At 49.6% G+C, this 18,650-nt stretch overlaps 1 protein-coding gene across 1 annotated transcript in view; it reads right to left on the bottom strand.

The window, feature by feature from the left end:
* Positions 1-634: 634 nt before the first annotated feature.
* The window catches only part of ARID1A (AT-rich interaction domain 1A), a 42,195-nt gene continuing 24,179 nt past the window's right edge, over positions 635-18,650 (bottom strand). The window contains exons 4-19 of the mRNA XM_029950021.1: positions 16,536-16,776; positions 16,164-16,253; positions 15,453-15,620; positions 14,457-14,769; positions 12,832-12,977; positions 12,624-12,733; positions 11,253-11,462; positions 8,517-8,724; positions 7,227-7,359; positions 6,879-7,051; positions 6,362-6,512; positions 6,137-6,280; positions 5,956-6,052; positions 4,660-5,551; positions 4,181-4,311; positions 635-2,365 (exon numbers count right to left, since the gene is read on the bottom strand). Of these exons, the coding sequence (XP_029805881.1) occupies positions 635-2,365; positions 4,181-4,311; positions 4,660-5,551; positions 5,956-6,052; positions 6,137-6,280; positions 6,362-6,512; positions 6,879-7,051; positions 7,227-7,359; positions 8,517-8,724; positions 11,253-11,462; positions 12,624-12,733; positions 12,832-12,977; positions 14,457-14,769; positions 15,453-15,620; positions 16,164-16,253; positions 16,536-16,776 (4,938 nt within the window). The remainder of the gene's footprint in view (positions 2,366-4,180; positions 4,312-4,659; positions 5,552-5,955; positions 6,053-6,136; positions 6,281-6,361; positions 6,513-6,878; positions 7,052-7,226; positions 7,360-8,516; positions 8,725-11,252; positions 11,463-12,623; positions 12,734-12,831; positions 12,978-14,456; positions 14,770-15,452; positions 15,621-16,163; positions 16,254-16,535; positions 16,777-18,650) is intronic.

Genomic DNA, 18,650 nt, shown 5'->3' on the forward strand with positions numbered 1-18,650 from the left:
ATGTGAGACATTATTATTACAGTATGTTTACAGTATCAGGTGTACAGTACAGTACATGAAAGGGTCTACACTCTACTGCACAGGCCTCGCCAGTGAACAGGGTCTGTCCACAATTGCGAACTTCTCGGCTCCTGCAAGATTGTGAATGTACAACAATAAACCACACACAGTTCAGCAGTCACCTTTTATGTCCTTCAGAGGTTTTTTTTTGTTATTTTTTTCCTTTTTTTTCTTTTTTACCATTAAAAACAGTTATGAAATGTGGCATCCCGTTGATGCAAGGGCCGGGAAAGCCATTTTTATTTTATTTTATTTTTTTCCCCAAACTCACTGTAAACGACAGTAACTTTGGTTAAAATAAAAAAGTCTTCTATGTAGGCAGAGCTTTGTCTTTTCAAATAGGGTGGGTCCTGAGGGGAGTAAGGTGAGGACAAGGAACAGAGAGGTGAGGGGGGGGGGGCAGGGGAGAGGAGGAGGAAAGAGAACTAGGAGAGACTTTTTACCCAAGGGAGAAGCTGGACAGCACAGGGTAAACTGGATTCTGAGGTGGTTTTGCATAAATAAAGGGCAACAGTCAGTTTCTAAGTTCTCCACACACGCACACACACACAGGGAGGGAGGTGTCCCACGGCTGTCATGACTGGCCAATCAAGAACAGTACATCACAAATGACTTGTGAAACCAATGAGTTCATCAACGGTGACACTGAGATGTCCAACAGCCGTGACTCGTACAGCGTGAACTCCGAGTGGTTCTCGTCCACCTTGGCCAGGGCCAGCAGCGCGCGGGCAGCCCGCCGCATCATGTCCACACTGGTTGGCTCGAAGGGCGGGTTCTGCATGTGGAGCAGGCTGGCCTGGCTCTGCTGGAACTGCGTGGCAGCAAGGCTGTCCTCCAGGAAGCCCAGGAGGTTGCCGATGCTGCCCTTCTGCACTGCGATGGCGCGGGCCGCCAGGCTGTCACCCTGCGCCAGATTGGCCAGCAGTACCACGGCCATCTCCCGGCACACTGGGTTCTTTCGGTCACTGAGGAAGCGCACCATGGTGCTATACAACTTCTCCAGGCGGCTGAAGGGGGGAGTGGCCAGGATCAGGTCCACATTGTTGTCCTGGATGCTGAGTTTGCTGAGGGTTTCCAAGACCAGTCTCTGTGGGGAGAGGACGGCGTTGGGGCCCAGGGTGGAGAAGGGGTCCTGGGCTTCGGCGGAAGGGCAGACTGCCCAGTGTAGGAGTCCGTCCAGGACAGGCAGGCAAATGCTCTCGGGGTATGGGGAGAGGTCCAACTGCCCCGAGATGTTGGCGAGCGTGACCAAGGTGTTTTCCCGGAGCATCTCCAAGCAGTCCCACCACCACTCCACTTTGTTGCAGCTCACCCCTTGGTCCTGCTCCTCCTCCTTCTCGTAAGTCAGTGGTGCCTGCTTCCGTTCGGGGTGCTTGTGGTGCAGAAGAATTAGCTTGCCCAGGATCAGCAGCAGCCCTGGGTGTTTGGACATCTCAAAGTCGTTGCCTGGCACAAACGACAGGCTTCGGATGGTGTTGGAGACACAGACACAGCGCTTGGCGAGGGAATCCTGCCAGTCCAGAAGGGTACACAGTGGGGTCTCATCTTTACTGTGGGGCTCGTCCTCTAGGATCTTGATGTTCCGGTGGCTCTGTGCCGGGCTGATGCCGAATGGAAACTTGCTGCTCTCCTTGGTGGCCTCTGCACTCTTAGCTCCCTCCTCGCTCAGTGTGCTAGACCGGGTGGACAACATGTCATCCATCGTGGCTGTGATCCGTTTCTCTGGCGGGCCATCGGGTGGGGGGCCCTCCTGTTCTGTTGTCCCTGGTGTGCCCTCTGCCGCTGTGACATGTTTCCGGGTGACTGGTGGGCAGGGCACATGAGGCCAGGTAGGCAGCAGCTCTGTCTTGCTCTCAAAGTGGGTCTGGATGTGCTCAGTGGTGTCCCCCCCACCAATCCGCCAGTGCAGCAGGCCACTGTCAAACTCCTGCACGCGCCCAAGTTTATCTGAGCAGTCCACCACGAACGGGTCATTCTTCTGCACGATCTTTACCGGGAGCTTGTCAAACTTACTAACCAGTTTCTCCTCACTACTCTCCGAGGCTACCTTGTCTTTGCTCGAAAAGGCCATCTCCTCGTCATTTTCCACTACTTCCTCCTCTTCTTCCTCCTCTAGCTTAGGACCTAGAAGGTCTTCCTCCTCCTCCCCCTCCATGGGGGCTGGACTAGACGCCTTGCTGAATCTCCCAGGGTCCAGTAGTGTTCTCTGTCCTGGGTCACCCACCTCGTACTCCTTTAAAATGCCAAAGATCTCGATGAGGCAACGCCGGAAATATTCCACAAGGAGCTCTAGCAACCCTGGGAGCTAAAGGAAAAAAAACAGAGAAGATAAATTAAGGGAGAAAAGTGGGCTAAACGAGAGAATCCTTGACTTGAGAGTCCCCCCCCGCCCCCACAAGGTCTTTTAGCTGATCCCTCCCCTTCCCTTGTAGGTCAGACATCTGTATCCCTGGGAGAGACAGAGTTGCTCCTTTCCCAAAGGCTCTTTGTAGAGCAAGCCATTCTGTCTCTCCCATGCCCAGCACACGGCTCTCCCTTCTGCTCAGCCTACCTCCACGTAAGCCTGCCTTCAGCAGGATGGACACGCTGACCAACAGACCCACACCTCACCAGCTGGCAGCCTCCTCTTTCCCAACCAAGTCCTGCTTTTCTTTATCAGGCCCAGTGTTCTACCCACTCTGGTCAATGCCCCTACGTCCCTCTTAGGACACTCTACACCCCACTACCAAGTGTAGCCCAAGGCTAGGCATGGTGGGATGACCCCTTCTAACACGAGCTGAGAGAAGGGATGCAGTGTGGACAGGCGTTCACCTGCTCTCTTCTCCAAGCTCCCCAACATGCCAGGAGGCTAGACCTCTATGAATCAATCATGCAACATAATGAATGGGATGAAGCTTTAGCCCTCCAAACACTGGTGCTAGTAGGTGCTAGACCCCAATTCCAGCTTGGATCCTAAATAGGCTAGTTATCTCTAGAAGAAAACACTAATCACCAGTCAGATTAATCTCTGACAAGAGTACAGCAAAATGGAAAAAAATAAGCACTTTAGAATTAGAAGGATCTAGGTTTGAATTCTGGCTTTTCTAGGAACTAGCCAAATGATTTAAACCCCCTAAGCTGTACTTCTTCTATCTTTCCACTGAACATGATGGAAATTCCTAAACTTTACAGGGTTGTTCTGTGGTCTAAATGGAATATATCAAATGCCTGCCATATGGAAATTGCTCAATCGGTATCTGTTCCATTTCTTTCTCCTCGGAGGCAATTTTATAAAATGAGCATAATGTCAGCCTTTGGAATCAGAAAGACCCTGCTGACAGCTGTGTGAACTTGGGCAAAGATAAGACTCTGAGCCCATTTACCCATCTCTAAAAGGCCAAATGTGCCTCAGAAGACTTGTGAGGACGACATGAAAGAAAATAGGAAGAGCCTGGAACAAAGTGATGGCACAACAAATGGTTAACTATTAATGACAATGCTCCCTAGTCAGCGCCTTGATAGACGGATTGGTGGGTACTAAGGATGATCAAAAAGAGTGGGACGGTGCCACAGACCCTTCCCAGCCAGTGGGACAACTCAAGGTGCACATCCTGTGGAGAGAGGATCTGGAGAATCATCTCAGCAAGAACATAATTAAAATACCACCATCACCACCCCCCACCCCACGAGCCTACTGCTTTACACGTTGCTTTCTACACCTTAGGAAAATGGGATCGATGAAGACCTCCTGTATTCACAGTAGATGAGGTAAGAAGGGGAAAAAGTCGTGCTCACTAATAAAGACCACAGGTTTTTTCTTGTAGTCTGAAAAGTTGGAGTCCTTACTCACACTAACAGAATCTGCATTTCTCACCAATTCCAAAAAGTTTCTCCCCAATTCCCTTTGAAGTCAATCCCGATACCTTACACAAATTATTATTGTTCTACTGTTCTGGGCCCATGGCCAATGGCAAAGCCCTGGCATGGAATCAAAGCACTGGCATGGAAGCTACTAGAGAGCGAGTGAGAGAGGGAAGACCACGCTGGCGGGTGATGGCTTAATTCCCCGTGTCACTCAGCACTGTCTACTTCAAGGAGACCTCCAAATCTCTTCCCATCTTTCCGAGGCACCTGTACTCACCTGACTGAGGTTGAAGGTCATGATGCTGTTGTCGTCATAGAGCAGGATGTTAATGGTGTCTAATGCCCATGTGCTCTCTGCCAGCAGCCCAGACTTGAGGGACATCATTACCCGCCATGCCTCCGGGGTTCCTGAAATAAACCTCCATGTCGTCCATCTACCAAGCCCAGGTTGGCCGGATGCTCCCCCGGGGCTGGCCCAACAGTCAGGCTACTCTGGAGATAACACATGGCGGGAGGCAGTTCCTATCTAGGAGAGGACACACATCTGCTTCTAGGCTCCCTCAGGACATCACTGCGTGGCGCTTGCTTCTAGTAAAGCCTGATACCAGCTGTTTTCCTTATCCAAAGTTCTTTTTGGCTCTATCTCAGACAACACTGGACTTGATTTGATCTCACCCAGAATGTTGGGATGGAGACAAAAAAATGGATAGGATCTTAAGAAGAGATAAAGCAACCTGATCAGGGAGGTCTCCTTACCAATGTCTTTCATTGTGAGCCGCCTCCTCTGCTTCAACACAGGCTGCGTTGCTTCGACAGAGCCAGGTGGGAAGGTGATGTCCCGCCGAATCATGGGTGGCTGCACAGGGGCAGGTGCTATGTGCGAGGCAGGCACTGGGGGACCTGCCTTTTGCATCTTCATCCCAGAGTGCAGGAATGGAGACTTGCTAGGGGAGGTGCGGTTCTCCATTGGCCGGGGCAGGGGAGCGGGGCTGGATACCTGAGGAATGTGATTCTGCATGCTTGGTGGGGGCTGGTAGTTGGATGGAGGGGGCCTCGTCATGGGGGGCACGGGGGCAGAGGGACCATATGGGGGCTGACGTGCGCCATGGGAAGGCCACGGGCCTTCATGGTTGGCCCTCTGATCCGTGTGCAGCATTTCATCTGTTCGGTTCACACCATGATAGGTGGGGCCCTGGGGGGCAGAGCCAGTGCTCTGCCTGTTGGCGTAATTGTAGGTCATGTCATTACGCCCTTGCCACATGGTGCCTTGCTGAGTCACCTCAGCCGATGCCTGTATGGGGCCGGCCATCATTTGCGGTGGCATGTTCTGCTGGGCATTGGAGCCGGGGGGTGCAGAGACACGGTCTCGGCCAAACTGGAATGGAAACTGGTTCTGGGGGCCGCCCGCTGGTCGGCGCTCAGTAGCAGCAGCGGCAGTGGCAGGGTAAGTGTTGCCATACTGGTTGTACACATCTTGCTGAGGGGAAGGCTGGGCAGCTTGCTGCTGGCTGGCAGGCTGGGGCTGGGCTGGAGGCAGCTGCTGCTGTTGGGGCTGCCCCTGCCCAGTGCTGTACGGCACACTGTACATCTCCCCTTCGTGCCGCTTGGCAGGAGGGCCGTACGTGCCATCCATCGGCCGCTTGTAATTCTAAGGTGGGGACAAGCAGAGGGGAAGTTAACTTCTGCACTCAGGGACACAAGAGCCACACACAGCTGCTGAGATGGCTACCCCAGACACTTGCCAGGCCTGCTTCAGGAGAGGACATGGTCTCCAAGGGAGCAAAGGAATCACCCTTTACAAATCATCTTTGGAAGTGGTTTCTGAAATCAATAATCATTCTCTATTTCCCTCTGGTTCTCCCTTGCTCTATTTAGAAAAATGTAGGTAGGTCTAAAAAAAATCAAGAACTCAAGAGACTGGACTAAATCCAAACAGGGACAATAACGAGGGCTTGGCTCTTCAGCAGAGCTGGTCATGTAGGTGGGAGAACTCCAAAGCACCCAAAGCAAGCCTAAATTTGTATGTGTGTCAGTTCACCCGGCTGCCCTCACCTGCTGCTGCTGCTGATACATTGTGGTCTGCTGGCTGGGGAAGGGGCTGCTGGAAGGGGTGCCTTGAGTGGAGAACTGATTGCCATAGGAATCATGTCTGTAGGAAGGAGAGAATCAGAGGATCAGGGTGGGAAATGGCAAAGCCTGAGCTGCAATGACACCAAGACCAGGCTTTGCTCACCGTTGCTGCTGCTGCTGCTGCTGCTGCTGCTGCGGGGGGTAGCGGCTAGGAGAATACATCCCCGAGTCTGGGTTGGAAGGCATGAGATTCGGCTGTGGGGCTCCAGTGCCCATGTTTCCCTCGGGTCCTATTCCAGGCTCCGTCCTAGACACAATTGGAGAAGTGGATCGAGTCCGCCAGAGCTGTGGGGTGCTGGGGTGGGACAGGAGCGGGGGCCATGCTTACCTCACTCTGTCATAAGGACCTCCGTAGGGATAGTGCTGTCGAGGTCCCATCGCCACATTTCCCAGCCCAGGGCCAGCAGCTCGGGTGTAGGGGTCTCCCATTCCGCCATTGGGGCCCTGCCCTGAGGACATGAAGGGATCGCTCCCTGGAGCTGAGTGCAGAAAGGAAGGCAGTTGAGCAAACGGGTAAGCCAGCAGGCCTACCAACCTACACCTTGCCTGCCCCAAAGATGAGGCCCTCATCGGAGCTAGGGTTTGTTCCTACTGTTTCCCTGCTAAGTTCAAAAAAGATCTAAAGAGGCTCCAACCAGCACAGAGCACATACTTGTTAAGGTATAACAAGGTAAGGCCAGGGAGAGGGAGACCAGAAAGGAGGTAGGGATGAAGAGTGGCAGTTAGATCTGGAAGTGCGTTATCTCAGGAAATGGCTCACCAAGAACCCTGCACCACTCTCAAGATATCCCCCCCATTTCGCTGGCTCTGTCCTCAAGGGCACGAAGCCAACAGTAATTGGTCACCTTTCCTCATGCTGCCATAAGGATCCTTATTTGGCTCGTAGGACATGCGCCCCATCATGTCAGAGGTATTCATACTGGGCTGGTACCCAGGGTTTGGAGTCATGGAATTCCGCTTCTGGAATGTGGGGTCACTTCCATCAGGAAAGGCATCCTGGATCCCAACCGAATTGCTCCTGCTCCAGAGTGAGGAAAGCCAATTAAACCCCAAATAAAGCAGTTCCTCCAGTAAGCAGGGCACATGCAAATCTCTGGCCGGGCAGCAGGGCAGGGACCACTCCGGGCTGCACAGGAGCTCATGCACCTCTGCTCAGGTCCTTCCAAACCACCTGGCCCTGCTCCTGGCCTTACCTCATGCCTGGCAAGGGGGGGATCTGGCTGTGTGGTGTAGATGCTGGAGTTGGTGGCTTCAGGTCTCCTCCTTCTGCCATGGAGCTGCTGGTTGACTGAGGTGTCTGTGGCCCCTGCATAGACCCAGATCCCGCTGTGGACAGAGATGTGGGGTGAGCCGGCAAGTGTATAACTCTCAAAGAAATACACAAATGCCCTGGAATCTTTTTGGAAAGGATTGTGATAAGGCTAAGGCTGGGGTTCTCTAAAGCCTAAGCCACCCTTCTTAGCAGGGGATCGTTAAGGCAAGGAAAGAAGGAAGGGAATTTGAGGGGGTCTATTGCTCCTTGCTACAGTTTCACCTTTGGAGAACAGAAGTAGTGTGGCAATGCCATCACCATGCTGGTGATTCCCTGGAATCTCAGTCAGCTTCCCCAAGGACACTGTCTAACTTACTAGACCCTGTAATGTTGGAGCCCAAGTTCCCAGGCCGAACCCCTAGAATCCTAGGTCAGAAGGCTCCATCTTGCCCCAAATCTGCAGTGTGCTTTAGGAACCTAGGAGCTCCTACCCACTAGAATCTAGCACAGCGTCACCACTTAGGTTCCAATGTTCCTCCTCTAAGCTGAGGCGAGCAGAACCACCAGTAATTAATGTTTCCATTAGTTACCATTCCCAGCAGCAGACATCCCAGTGCTTAGGCCTCCCCGGCTGATGAGTCATCTCAGGCACTCATTACACCCTCAGAGGTCAATACCAGGGCACATGTGTTTACACCCACCTTCTAGGAGCCCTGGCCCTCTTCCCTCTCCTTCCCAGGCTTGCCCAGGACCCAGCCTCCTCTCAGAAAGGAGGGTGGGCAGAGGCCCTCCCATCAGACGTTCCATTCATCACCCCTCCCTACCCCGTTCTTCCCATTCATTAGCATCTCAGCTCCCTGGGGAATTCAGGGTTCTCCTCTGAGCTGCATTCTAAGGCACTGACATCAGTGGGCCAAAGCTCCCAGATGGCCCTGCCTCACTGCTATTTGTCAGATTTCCCCACTCTGGTGTCCCTCCCACTCACTAGTTTACAAACATTTGGCAAGATGCCAGGTGCACAATGAAAATTAAAACTTCAGGGCTGCTACAGACTACCTCTCAAGGGAGTCGCCACTGCCCGCTCTATAGTCTGCCAACGTGTTAAGCCCTGTGGCAGGACAGGGCAGAGCACACATCCCTGGTGCCAGGCACTGCTGGATAATGGGCCTGGACCCTTGAATGCTCCTTGTGAAGGGCGGGCTTTGGTGGGGCCGCTAACCCGAAAACTTACCAGGAGAGGGAGGCTGGATCTTGGGCTGGGACTTCTTGGAATCAGCAGCTGCAAAGATGTCTGGGGGAGGATCTTCCCCCCGTTCAATCTTGCACTCAAAGGCATACAGACACTGGATGTACTGCTTTTTCAAGGAGCTGGCAGCACTGCTTGAGGTGCCCACATTGAGGTTGGTCGCAAGTTCCCGCCATTTTTTGTTCTTGTTGACCTGTACAACCAACCAGAAGAGTTGGGCCAAGTCTTCCACCTGATCTTTCTGCCCATAAGCCTCAACCCCCACCAGGCTTCCAGGTTCTCATCTCTTAGGGTATCGTGGTTCTCAGTGAACCACCAAAGTTAACCCCACTTGGTGTGTTAAGTCCACAACAAAGGTTAAATCCATGGCTAGCGTCCCTCTACCTGCAGCAGGCTCTATCCACAGATCACTGCAGCTAGCAGATAGTACTTATTCACATGAGAGCAAATTTCATATCACCGTTCATGGAGAGAACAGAATTTAGAAGGCATGATGCATTACACAAGTATATTACTGAAACATGGTGTGCAAATCACCAGCAGATCCAAACCCCTTGAAAGGCAATAATAAAAATCAATTTTCCAAAACGGAGATGTGGTAACAGCAGTTGCCACTGTGCCTGACTTACTTTTGTCAAACTGGAGGTTTCCATGTGCCCCCCCCAACCACCCCCAGTGTGGGGCTCTTGGCAAATTTTACATTCTTGTGCCACTGCTGCCCTCCTTCTGGGTGACATGGAACTAACTACAAGCCCTTCCCTCACTAGTCACTATCCTGATCGTTCAGGAGATGCTTCGGGCCCTGTAACTTCTTTGTGCCTTCCCAGCAGCCAGCCTATAGTCCTCCCTCCTTTCCTAAGCTTCAGGACACACTGATCAAGACCATGCCCCAATCCCTGCAATTAGACAGTCTTTCTGCTCTAGCCAGGCAGGTCCCCTTCTTCATGTATCCTTACGCTTCTTCATCCACCTCAAAGGCTGGCAACACCAGCTTTCCAGTCCCAACATATAAAGGAAGTTCAATATGTTGTCATATCTACCGATCTGGTACCTGTGATACCAGACAGAAGAGTGATAAGGAAGCAAAGAGAGGGACAACCTAGATGGCGGGGAGGTGACCTGGAACACTCCCCAAGAGCAGGAAACATCTGAGATGAATCCTGAAGGTTGGAGATGGTGTTGGTCGTGTGTATTCCAGAGTCTCTCCGATCTCCACGCCACGTAGGCCAGTCAACTGGAACCGCCCCTTCCACTACCCGACACCCTCCTAATCCTTCACAGCAGCTCAGGACTTATTTTCTGCCTTCTTGGAAGCATTACAGACTAATTATGACAGTACTGTTCCTCCTCCGAGCTCCCTCTTTAGCGTTCAATTACACCATAGCACCCAAAAGGCTGGTACCCTCTTGCAAACTGGAAGGCAGGCGCAGGCTTCAGGACTCCCTCTGTACCTCAACCTAAATTTAGTGAATCCAGAAGCCCATCCAATCAGAAGTGTACCACATCGAAATCAACGACCCCACTGCCCACCCCCATCACCACAGGCAGGAAAAGCCTGGCTAGGAGGACTCATCGCCAGAGAGAATGGCGGGAACGAGCCCAGGGTCACCTCAGGAGCCTGCTATGGTGTCGCTTCCCATGCCAGTTATGTGGCAGTGTGCACGTGTCTTGTTTTGTTTTGTTTTCCTTTGTGGGGGAGGGGAATAAAGCCTGAAGGGAGAAGGAATTCATAACTGACTGTTGGTTGGCTTCATTCCAATCACTTTCTTTTCTGCTGGTGACAGCTGTTTTCCTCTTCTGATTTAGAAGGCTTGGAATACATCTCTCCCTGCCACGCCTCTCCGGAGCTAAGCCACAAACTCAGATCCACCAGTAGGCTCCTGATCTAATGACTACGTAACACACATTGGAGGAAAGTTTGTAAGGCTCAGCGTTGCCTCAACTCTGTGCCTCCTGGGCTGAGTGTAAAGCAAAACTATAAGGTATCAGAGCAGAGGCAGGGCTCAGGACGGAGTTCAGTCCATGGGTTTTCAGCAGATTAATCCATTCACTTAAATATACCATATGGAGTAACTAAACAATTTCCCTACCTACTTTGTCCTTCATAAACTGTATCTATTAAATAGCTCCTGAAATCCCATCTTCACTGGGAAGTTTCCAGGAATGAAAGGGTCAACCACTACTATGGCTACCTCTGTACCATCTCACAAACCAATTTCTGTGGCAGATATCTTGCTGTAAGCTTTGTATTATACTTTCAGCTTTCGACAATCTAGCAGGATACACACTATCCCACTTCATAAATAAGAAAAGTTAGGACTCAGAGTGGCCATACACCTTGATTAAGGTGACATATGTTGTTAAGTGGCTAAGGAAGATTTCAAAAGCAGACCCATCTTTCCAAGCCATGGCTTTGCTTGCGATGCCAGACAGCCTCCCATGGATTCGGAATGTCCACATTCTCCCTATCTTTGCACCCCAGTGACACCCTAGACTCACATGGTAAACTCAATGCTAATACTTCATACTACCCAGGGAGGTCTCAGCCTCCTGCCTTTGTCTTATTTTCCAGAAGCTCCGTGCTTCCAGTCTGTCAGTATGTGCCTCAGAGAGCAGGAGACGGTGAGGTCCCTGTGGGATGCTTTGTGCCAGGTGAAGCCACTGAGTACCGAGAGAGAGGCTTGTTGAAACCACAGGGGAAGCCAAGTGCTAGGCACTCACCTGAGTCAATCCACCAATCTCCTTCACAGACACATAGAGGCGATAGAGGTCCAGAGGTTTCCTACCCACAGCAGGCAGATTTGTCATGCCCATGGCCTTCTCCTCCGTGAAGGCCAGATAACGGTCCACCCACATCTTCCTCTCAGGCTCACCACCCAGCTCATACAACTTGGTGATCTTCTCATTGGTTGTAGTAGAAGAACTGGATTTCTGGAAGGGGCAGGTCAAGATTCATAGGAATCGGTCAGATTCAAAGCCTATGCTAAGGGTCTCAGAAGTCCCTTGATTAGGGTCGTGGTAAAGCTTCTTATTCTGGGGTACCTTGCTTTTTGTACGGTCAAAAGACCAAATGGGAGCTAGAAATTCTTCCTGTAAAGGAAGGAAGCTGACACTGACTATATATGATGCATTGGGTGCTGTGCTAGATGCCTTTACACATTAGGTATTATAAATCATTCTCCTCTTAGAAGATAAGGGAGCACGCACATGGAGCCCATTCCTAAAATCTCAGTTTTTAAGCAGCAGAGCTAAGTGTCAAACCCTTATCCACCTCTCCTCAATGTCACTACCACTCCCCTGCTATCACCCAGGAGCCTAGGCATGCTTTTTATAGACTGTCAGAGAACTCAAGAAACTCAAAACGTGATCTTGAGGCAATGGGATGGACTAACACGAAAAGCAACTTCCTCCTCTCAAGAAAAGAAGGGTCTCCTACCTGCCTGAAAGGCTTTGGATGTTAATTATCCTGCCCAAGACAGGAAGATGGCTAAAAGGGTCTGAGAGCCAGAGGTGAAGGTCCACCAGAGGTGGCAGTCATGTTTTTACTTTCCCCTACTTTGAAAGATGGGGAAAATGAGGTACAACAAAGGGCAGAAATGTTTCAAATGACTAACACTCAGCAGGTCCCCAGATTGCCACACAACCCAATAGACGGCACACTCAGGACCATCCTACAGGGAGGCCGAGCAAGGGCCCAAACCCCACCTGCCTCATCTCCTTCCTTACAGAACACAGGGCACCAACCATTCCTGCTGCTCTGAGTAAGGTCCAGGAAAAGAAGAGGAACTAGTTGCCCATGGCACACACCACCTATCAATGCACAAGGACAGGGTACACAGTTTCACAGACGGCAGTGCAGAGAACTCTACACTGCCGGCCCGGCATTTCCTCTATAACAGACAGCTGTGAGAACACTGTGTTATTTACATCAGGACCCCTTAGGCTAAAACTGAAATCTAATTCAATGAGCTATTAGCCTGGGAACCTTCATGATTAGAAGAGGCAAGTCTAGTCACCCTCTTTTCTTTTTCCTTCCTATCACTGGAGAGGATGGGACAGAAAGTTGAGAGGAGTCAAGATATAAATCATTACCTTGGATTTGGATTCTGTCTTGGGTGTCCCATCTGCCTTGTTGTTCATTTTGGTGGCTGGAGTTAACTTGACGTCCCCAAGGCCCATCATCTCTGGGCTGGCTGCCATCCCTTTATAAGAAACAAAAAAACCTCTCAAGTCCAACAAGTTTGTGACAGGAAGATCATTCTAGAAGAAATTCCGGGAGTGAGCAATAACTTGGACTTACCTGCTGAATTGTTGGCCATGGTTCCACCCATGGGATACGGGGGTCCCTGAGGGTTGATCATACCAGCCATACTATTAATCCCTTGTCCGTAGGGAGGTCCAGTTCCCATCATGCCTCCCTGATTCATATTGGGGTAGCCTGGTGGCCTGAGGAAGAAGACAGAAAGTGTGAGAGAGACAGACACTGAGCTTTCACACTTGGACCTGAGCTAAACAGTTTGTGAGCCAAGATAATCTTATGAGGCTTCTACAAGGAAAAAGTTTATGGGCTTCCCAAACCAAACCATGTACCATCACCTGACCTAGATAGTCCCCTCTTCTACCTCCCACAAAAGGTTCTTAGAGGGTTTAGGCACCAAACAGGACATCATAAAGCTCAATTTTAAAGGATACAGCCCTTGAAGAAGGAAGCCCTATAGTGTGTCTAAGTACTGCCTCCCTCTGAGGCACTTCCAGTGTCAAAATGTGTTTCTATACAAGGACCCTCTATATGGCAAAAGGCCTAAATTAAATGTTCAAATTTACCATTCTTTATTATGTCAAATCCCAACCAAACTGGACCCTTCACAGCATGGCTAGCACCTGGAGGTGCTTCCTTGATGGACCTACTGCAAACCCTATGGTTCCATCGTTCTTTGAAGTACTACCAAACTCACCTCTTTACCGTCAATCACCCTAGTCTACCTTAGTTCATCAAGATTCCCATAAAACAAGTCACTTTAAGAACTGGAGCTACCAACAATGGGGTGCATGGATAGAGCCTTCAAAAACTAGTAGAATCATATTCACTGAAGTGAACAGACACCAAATTGAGTGGCCAAGGAAGAATAGATGATGAATCTTCAAGTCATTAAACCAAATCACATGAGCTCTCTGCACTTCAGTACCAGACTCAAACACAAAGAACCATAGAGAACAGCAGAGAAATGGCAAACCACAACCTTCCCATCCTCTATTTCTCACACTACAGATCCAAGTCATGTGTATCATTAAAAATCCTTTTGGAAACCAAAAACTAGATTGATACAAGAAAGGAAGAAACTGAGAAGACTTAATTTACTAATCAAAATAATCTGTTTACATATAATATCTGGTCATGTGAAACTTGATACCAATTGAAGATGCTTAAGAATTAGCACTTTTGGGGGTGCCTGGGTGGCTCAGTCGGTTAAGTGTCCGGCTTCGGCTCAGGTCATGATCTCACGGTTCGTGGGTTCAGGCCCCACATCGGGCCCTGTGCTGACAGCTAGCTTGGAGCCTGGAGCCTGCTTCAGAGTCTGTGTCTCCCCCTCTCTCTGACCCTCCCTACTCATGTTGTCTCTGTCTCTCAAAAATAAAAAACATTTAAAAAAAAAAAGAATTAACACCTTTGCATCCTCTCCCCCCCAACCCCCCCACTGCTGGTTTTCTCTCTTTCTCAAAATAAACTTACAAAAAAAAAAAAAAAAAAAAAAAAAGAACCAGCACGTTTGATATGTATTTCACTGTAAGGAAACTCAGTTTTCGAAAGAGCTCTCAATAAATCTATGTTTACCAAGATGGGATGGTTTAGAACCCGAAGTGTCTCAAGAACCTGAATCACTTTACAGTTTGTTTCCTTGTGCTGACACTCTTCATTTGCCTTACCTGTTTTGGATAGAGTTGGCAGCAACATGCATGGCGACAGCAGTTTCTTGAGTTTTCCGGTTCATGCCCCCTGGTGGGGGACACATCCCTGACCCAACCTGAGGTGGCATATTGGCCATGTTAGGGCCATAAGGCCGGTTGCCCATGGAGGCATGACTCATTCTCCCTGGAGGGAGTGTGCCATAAGGTGGGATGCCAGGCTGCCCATGCATCTGACCTCCAGCACCCATAGGGTTCATGCTTCCAGCCATGCCCGCACTGGGGTAGTTAGCATTGGGCAAGGCATTATAGTTTGGCTGCCTGGGGTAGCCTCCTGTGAGGGAAAGAAGAGAAGACACAAAGACTTGGTTAGTGACTCACTAGCAACTCCTTAATCTTGATCAGCTCTACAATGCCAAAGATAATAAATGATGGGAATCACTCAATATTTGTTTGGTCTGGTAAGAGACCAACTTCATGAAGCAGCCTTCACCCCATTAAAAACAACACCAACAAAGGTGGGGGGAGGCAGGAGCATATAAAGGCAGGCCTCGGTTGTCCTCTCATCTTAAAGACAGCACAGCACAAAGCAAGGCTGGCTGGCTGGCTGGCAGGCACTGGCTTCGTTGCTACCCAAGCCCTTCAGCTCTCAGAACTCTTTCCTTTCTATACGCGCAACCTACCTTCTCTACGCTCTGTGTAAGACACTCAGTTTTACATCTGTCCAGGATCCAGGACTCATTTTGAGCAAAGATATATTCTATAAGAACTAGTTTATTTTAATTACTACTAAGTGTCTGTGCCCAGTCTTGGGTTAAACACCTTATCCCCATTTTATAGATGAAAGAGGCTCAGAGACCTTCCCAGGGCGACCATCCTTCCCTATGTTAGGGCCTGGCTTTGGTGGATTTAAAGCAAAGGACAATCCTACTCTTGCAACCCAGACAGCAGCATATCAGACAAGGAACTGTCTTCTCCTCCCACCTCTGTGTACTCCTAACTGGGCAGTATACTCACCCTGTGGGCCGTACTGACTCCCCTGGGGACCATAGCTCCCCATGGAGTTCTGCTGGTAGGAGCCCATGCCTGTGTGCATCTGTCCACCCGAAGGCTGACGCGGAGATAAGGCCGAGCCGGGCTGGGGGGAACTGTACTGGGGCATCTGGGGGTTCCTCTGCATGTAACCTATTTGTGGGTAGTGTCCACAGAAGTTATTACCTCAGTACAGTAAGATAAATGTGCTTCCTTATCACAGGACTTCACCATCTACGTTTTCTTCAGAAAATACTTGCATGAAGTCTCTTAAGTTATTTGCTCTATAATTATGTGCCCTTTTAGGGACCCTCCAAAGTGACACAGCCATTAACCAGGGCATGCCAACTGTTTCTACTAAATGGGGGCTTGAAAAGACAAACAGCAATGACAACAAAGTGGTACATGATTTGAAGGGTAAAGATTTGATGCCAAGTCTTAGTATTTGCTGACCAAATGAGGTACAATGTAGGGAGGAATCCATCAGAACCCAAACACTGAGGAACAAAGAGTGGTGCGTGTGTGATGGAACAGAATTCTGGCACCACCACCACAGTCACGCCCATTCTAACTTCACAATTTGCTGCTGGGATTGTCCTATGCTTCCTGGTCACACAGCTCTCCAAAAGCTATTGCAGAGGACAACCAAATGGCTCCCTTAGACCTCCACACCTCCCTGAAAGCCCAGGGTCTCACCTCGATCTTGAGCAATGCTCGATTGGTTCATGGAAGGATGCATGATGCTGTCCGACTGGCCACTGGGTGGCCGAGGTGGCATCTGGTTGCCTGCTCCAAACAGAGAAAGAAGCCAATCGTGGCTAAGCCTGGAAATTCTAGCTCAAAGGTCATTGCAGAGAGAGACGGCTCCTGGGCAGGCCAATACCAATACCACCTCCTGACACCACATACACAGAGGGACCCAACCCAGGGGCTCCCATCTCTCTTCTTCAAATACTGAAGGGAAGCTTTGCAAGCATGCTCTTTGTGGCAATGGAAGGCTGGGGCTCCCTGATATCTTTGGGGGCCAGTCCCCTTTCCCTCTCCCCAAAGTCCAGCACTTGAGGGTACCTGGCACTGCAGCAGGCGAGAGTGGTCCTGAGCGAGACTGGGCAACACTGGCGGGAGAGCCAACAGGGGACGGGGAGGGGCCTCGGATGCCAGGCAGGTGAGGGGAGGTATGAGGAGAGAAAGGAGACTGAGCTGGATTACTCTGCTCTCCTTGGCTGCTGGAAATCCCTGATGTGCTCACTCCAGGGCTCAGAGCTCCTTCTGTCCCCATGGGAAGATCGTCTATTGAACCAGACAGATCCTGAAACATACACACAAGGACATGGATTAGCAATATTAGGCAGAAAGGCTCTTCTTTCAACAGTCGTCCTATATTGTTAACATTTTCCTTAACCAACCAAGAGCAAATATACTGTACATGTTACGTAGTCCTGCTACTAAAGCTTACAGACAGCAAAGTCTATTCAGAGCCAGATAGAAAATATTCTAGACTCTGTGGGCCGTTAGTGCTTGTACCAACTACTCAACTCTGCCATCATAGTGCAAAAGCATAATCAGATAATACATAAACACAAGTGGTTTTTTTTTTACCCCTTCCCTGTGTTCTAATAAAACGTGTATATGTGTGTGTACAAAACGTGCATATTTTACACACACACACACACACACACACACACATAAATAAAAGAAACTAACCCATAAGCTGGGGTTTGCTGACCTATGGTCTATCTACCAGAAGCAGATCATCTAGTACTTTCATCTTCTTTCCTGTCCTCAACACCTACAGTAATAAGAAAGCTGCTCTTTCAGTGAGCCTTTAGTTTTTTTCTAATGGAGAAACTTTACAAAACACTGCCAGGATGGCACCAGGAGTGAGCTCTTATAAAGTACATTCACCAAGGACACACTTGCTCCAAGTTACCATACAATAAACTTAAAGGGTAGGAGGTGGGAAAGAGATGTATTGTATAGGAAAGATAATTCCCTAGCTGCCAAGAAGGTCTGGGACCATATTCCTGACGAGTGGCCCACAACAGGGACAAACAAATGTTTACCAACTAAACAAATCCAGTTTTGTCTTAGCTTTTTTTTTTTTTAGTGAGAACTTGACGTTTATTGGGGGGCCTTGCTTGCCTTGAAATAATCAGTAAAGAGTTCACTCTAGGTCAGTAAATTCCAAAATTAGCAACCAAGAGCTCAATATGAAAAATATTCGCCACAGAAAATGCACCCCCCCCCCCCCGGCTTCATTCTCTAGCAATGCCACTGGTTCAACACTACACATTAACTTCAAGCTGGGAAGTAATTATATTCTGAAGAAAAGATGAGACTTTGGGTATGATTTTCCTCAGGTCTGGGTAAACTCTTAATAGTCAAGTGGTTAAGAAAGAAGTTCTCTTAGAGAGACACATCTGAAGAGAAAGAAGATCCTGATGGCCTGATCCTGATTGCCATTCCCACAACAGGCTCATCCTGGAAAGATTATTCGAGGACTTTGACCCTGGAGTTTGAGAGTTAACACTGAAGGACAGAGGGTACCTCTTGGGCTCTCCCCCAAGTATCCAGGTTGGCTGGACCTTCTGCAAACCACTGGGTTACTTCACTAAGCTGGGAACACTTCCGCTGAGCACCCTGTGAACAAAGCTTGCCCTGAAGGCAAGGCAGGCACGTAGGTATACATTTGTGTATGTGTCCAGCTCTCCAGTGTTAGCCCAGAAAGTCAGAAAATTCTAACTTTCCTCTAAACAGCAGACCTAGAACACCATAACAGGCTTTAAATATGCAATTAGAATTAGTCCCATCATGGATGAGAACTCAAGAAGGTCCTCCTCTAGGTAACACCAGTGTATCTTCCCTTCCAAAGGACTAAAGTACCTGTAGCTATAAAAAGCCCTGGGTTCCATCCCCATGTTGAGGGCTGAGCTATACCAGGGACCCCTGGCCTCTGAGCCCAGGAGAATAAACTCAAAAGAGGCAGCAAGAAGACAAGAGAAGCCAACTGTGTAGGCCTTGAAAGCCACTTGGTAGGCTCTGGTCTGTATCAGAAATCACAGCTCAATGCTCCCTTTTACAGGGGCCCGTACATTCCCTCAGCATTCCTTCCTTCAGTCTCCATTCCTTATCAATCTGCCAGCTCCTGGTAATAAGGACTATTTGCTTCCAAAAAAAAAAAAG

Source organism: Suricata suricatta, chromosome 8 (genome assembly GCF_006229205.1).
Source record: "Suricata suricatta isolate VVHF042 chromosome 8, meerkat_22Aug2017_6uvM2_HiC, whole genome shotgun sequence".
Taxonomy (NCBI): Eukaryota; Metazoa; Chordata; class Mammalia; order Carnivora; family Herpestidae; genus Suricata; species Suricata suricatta.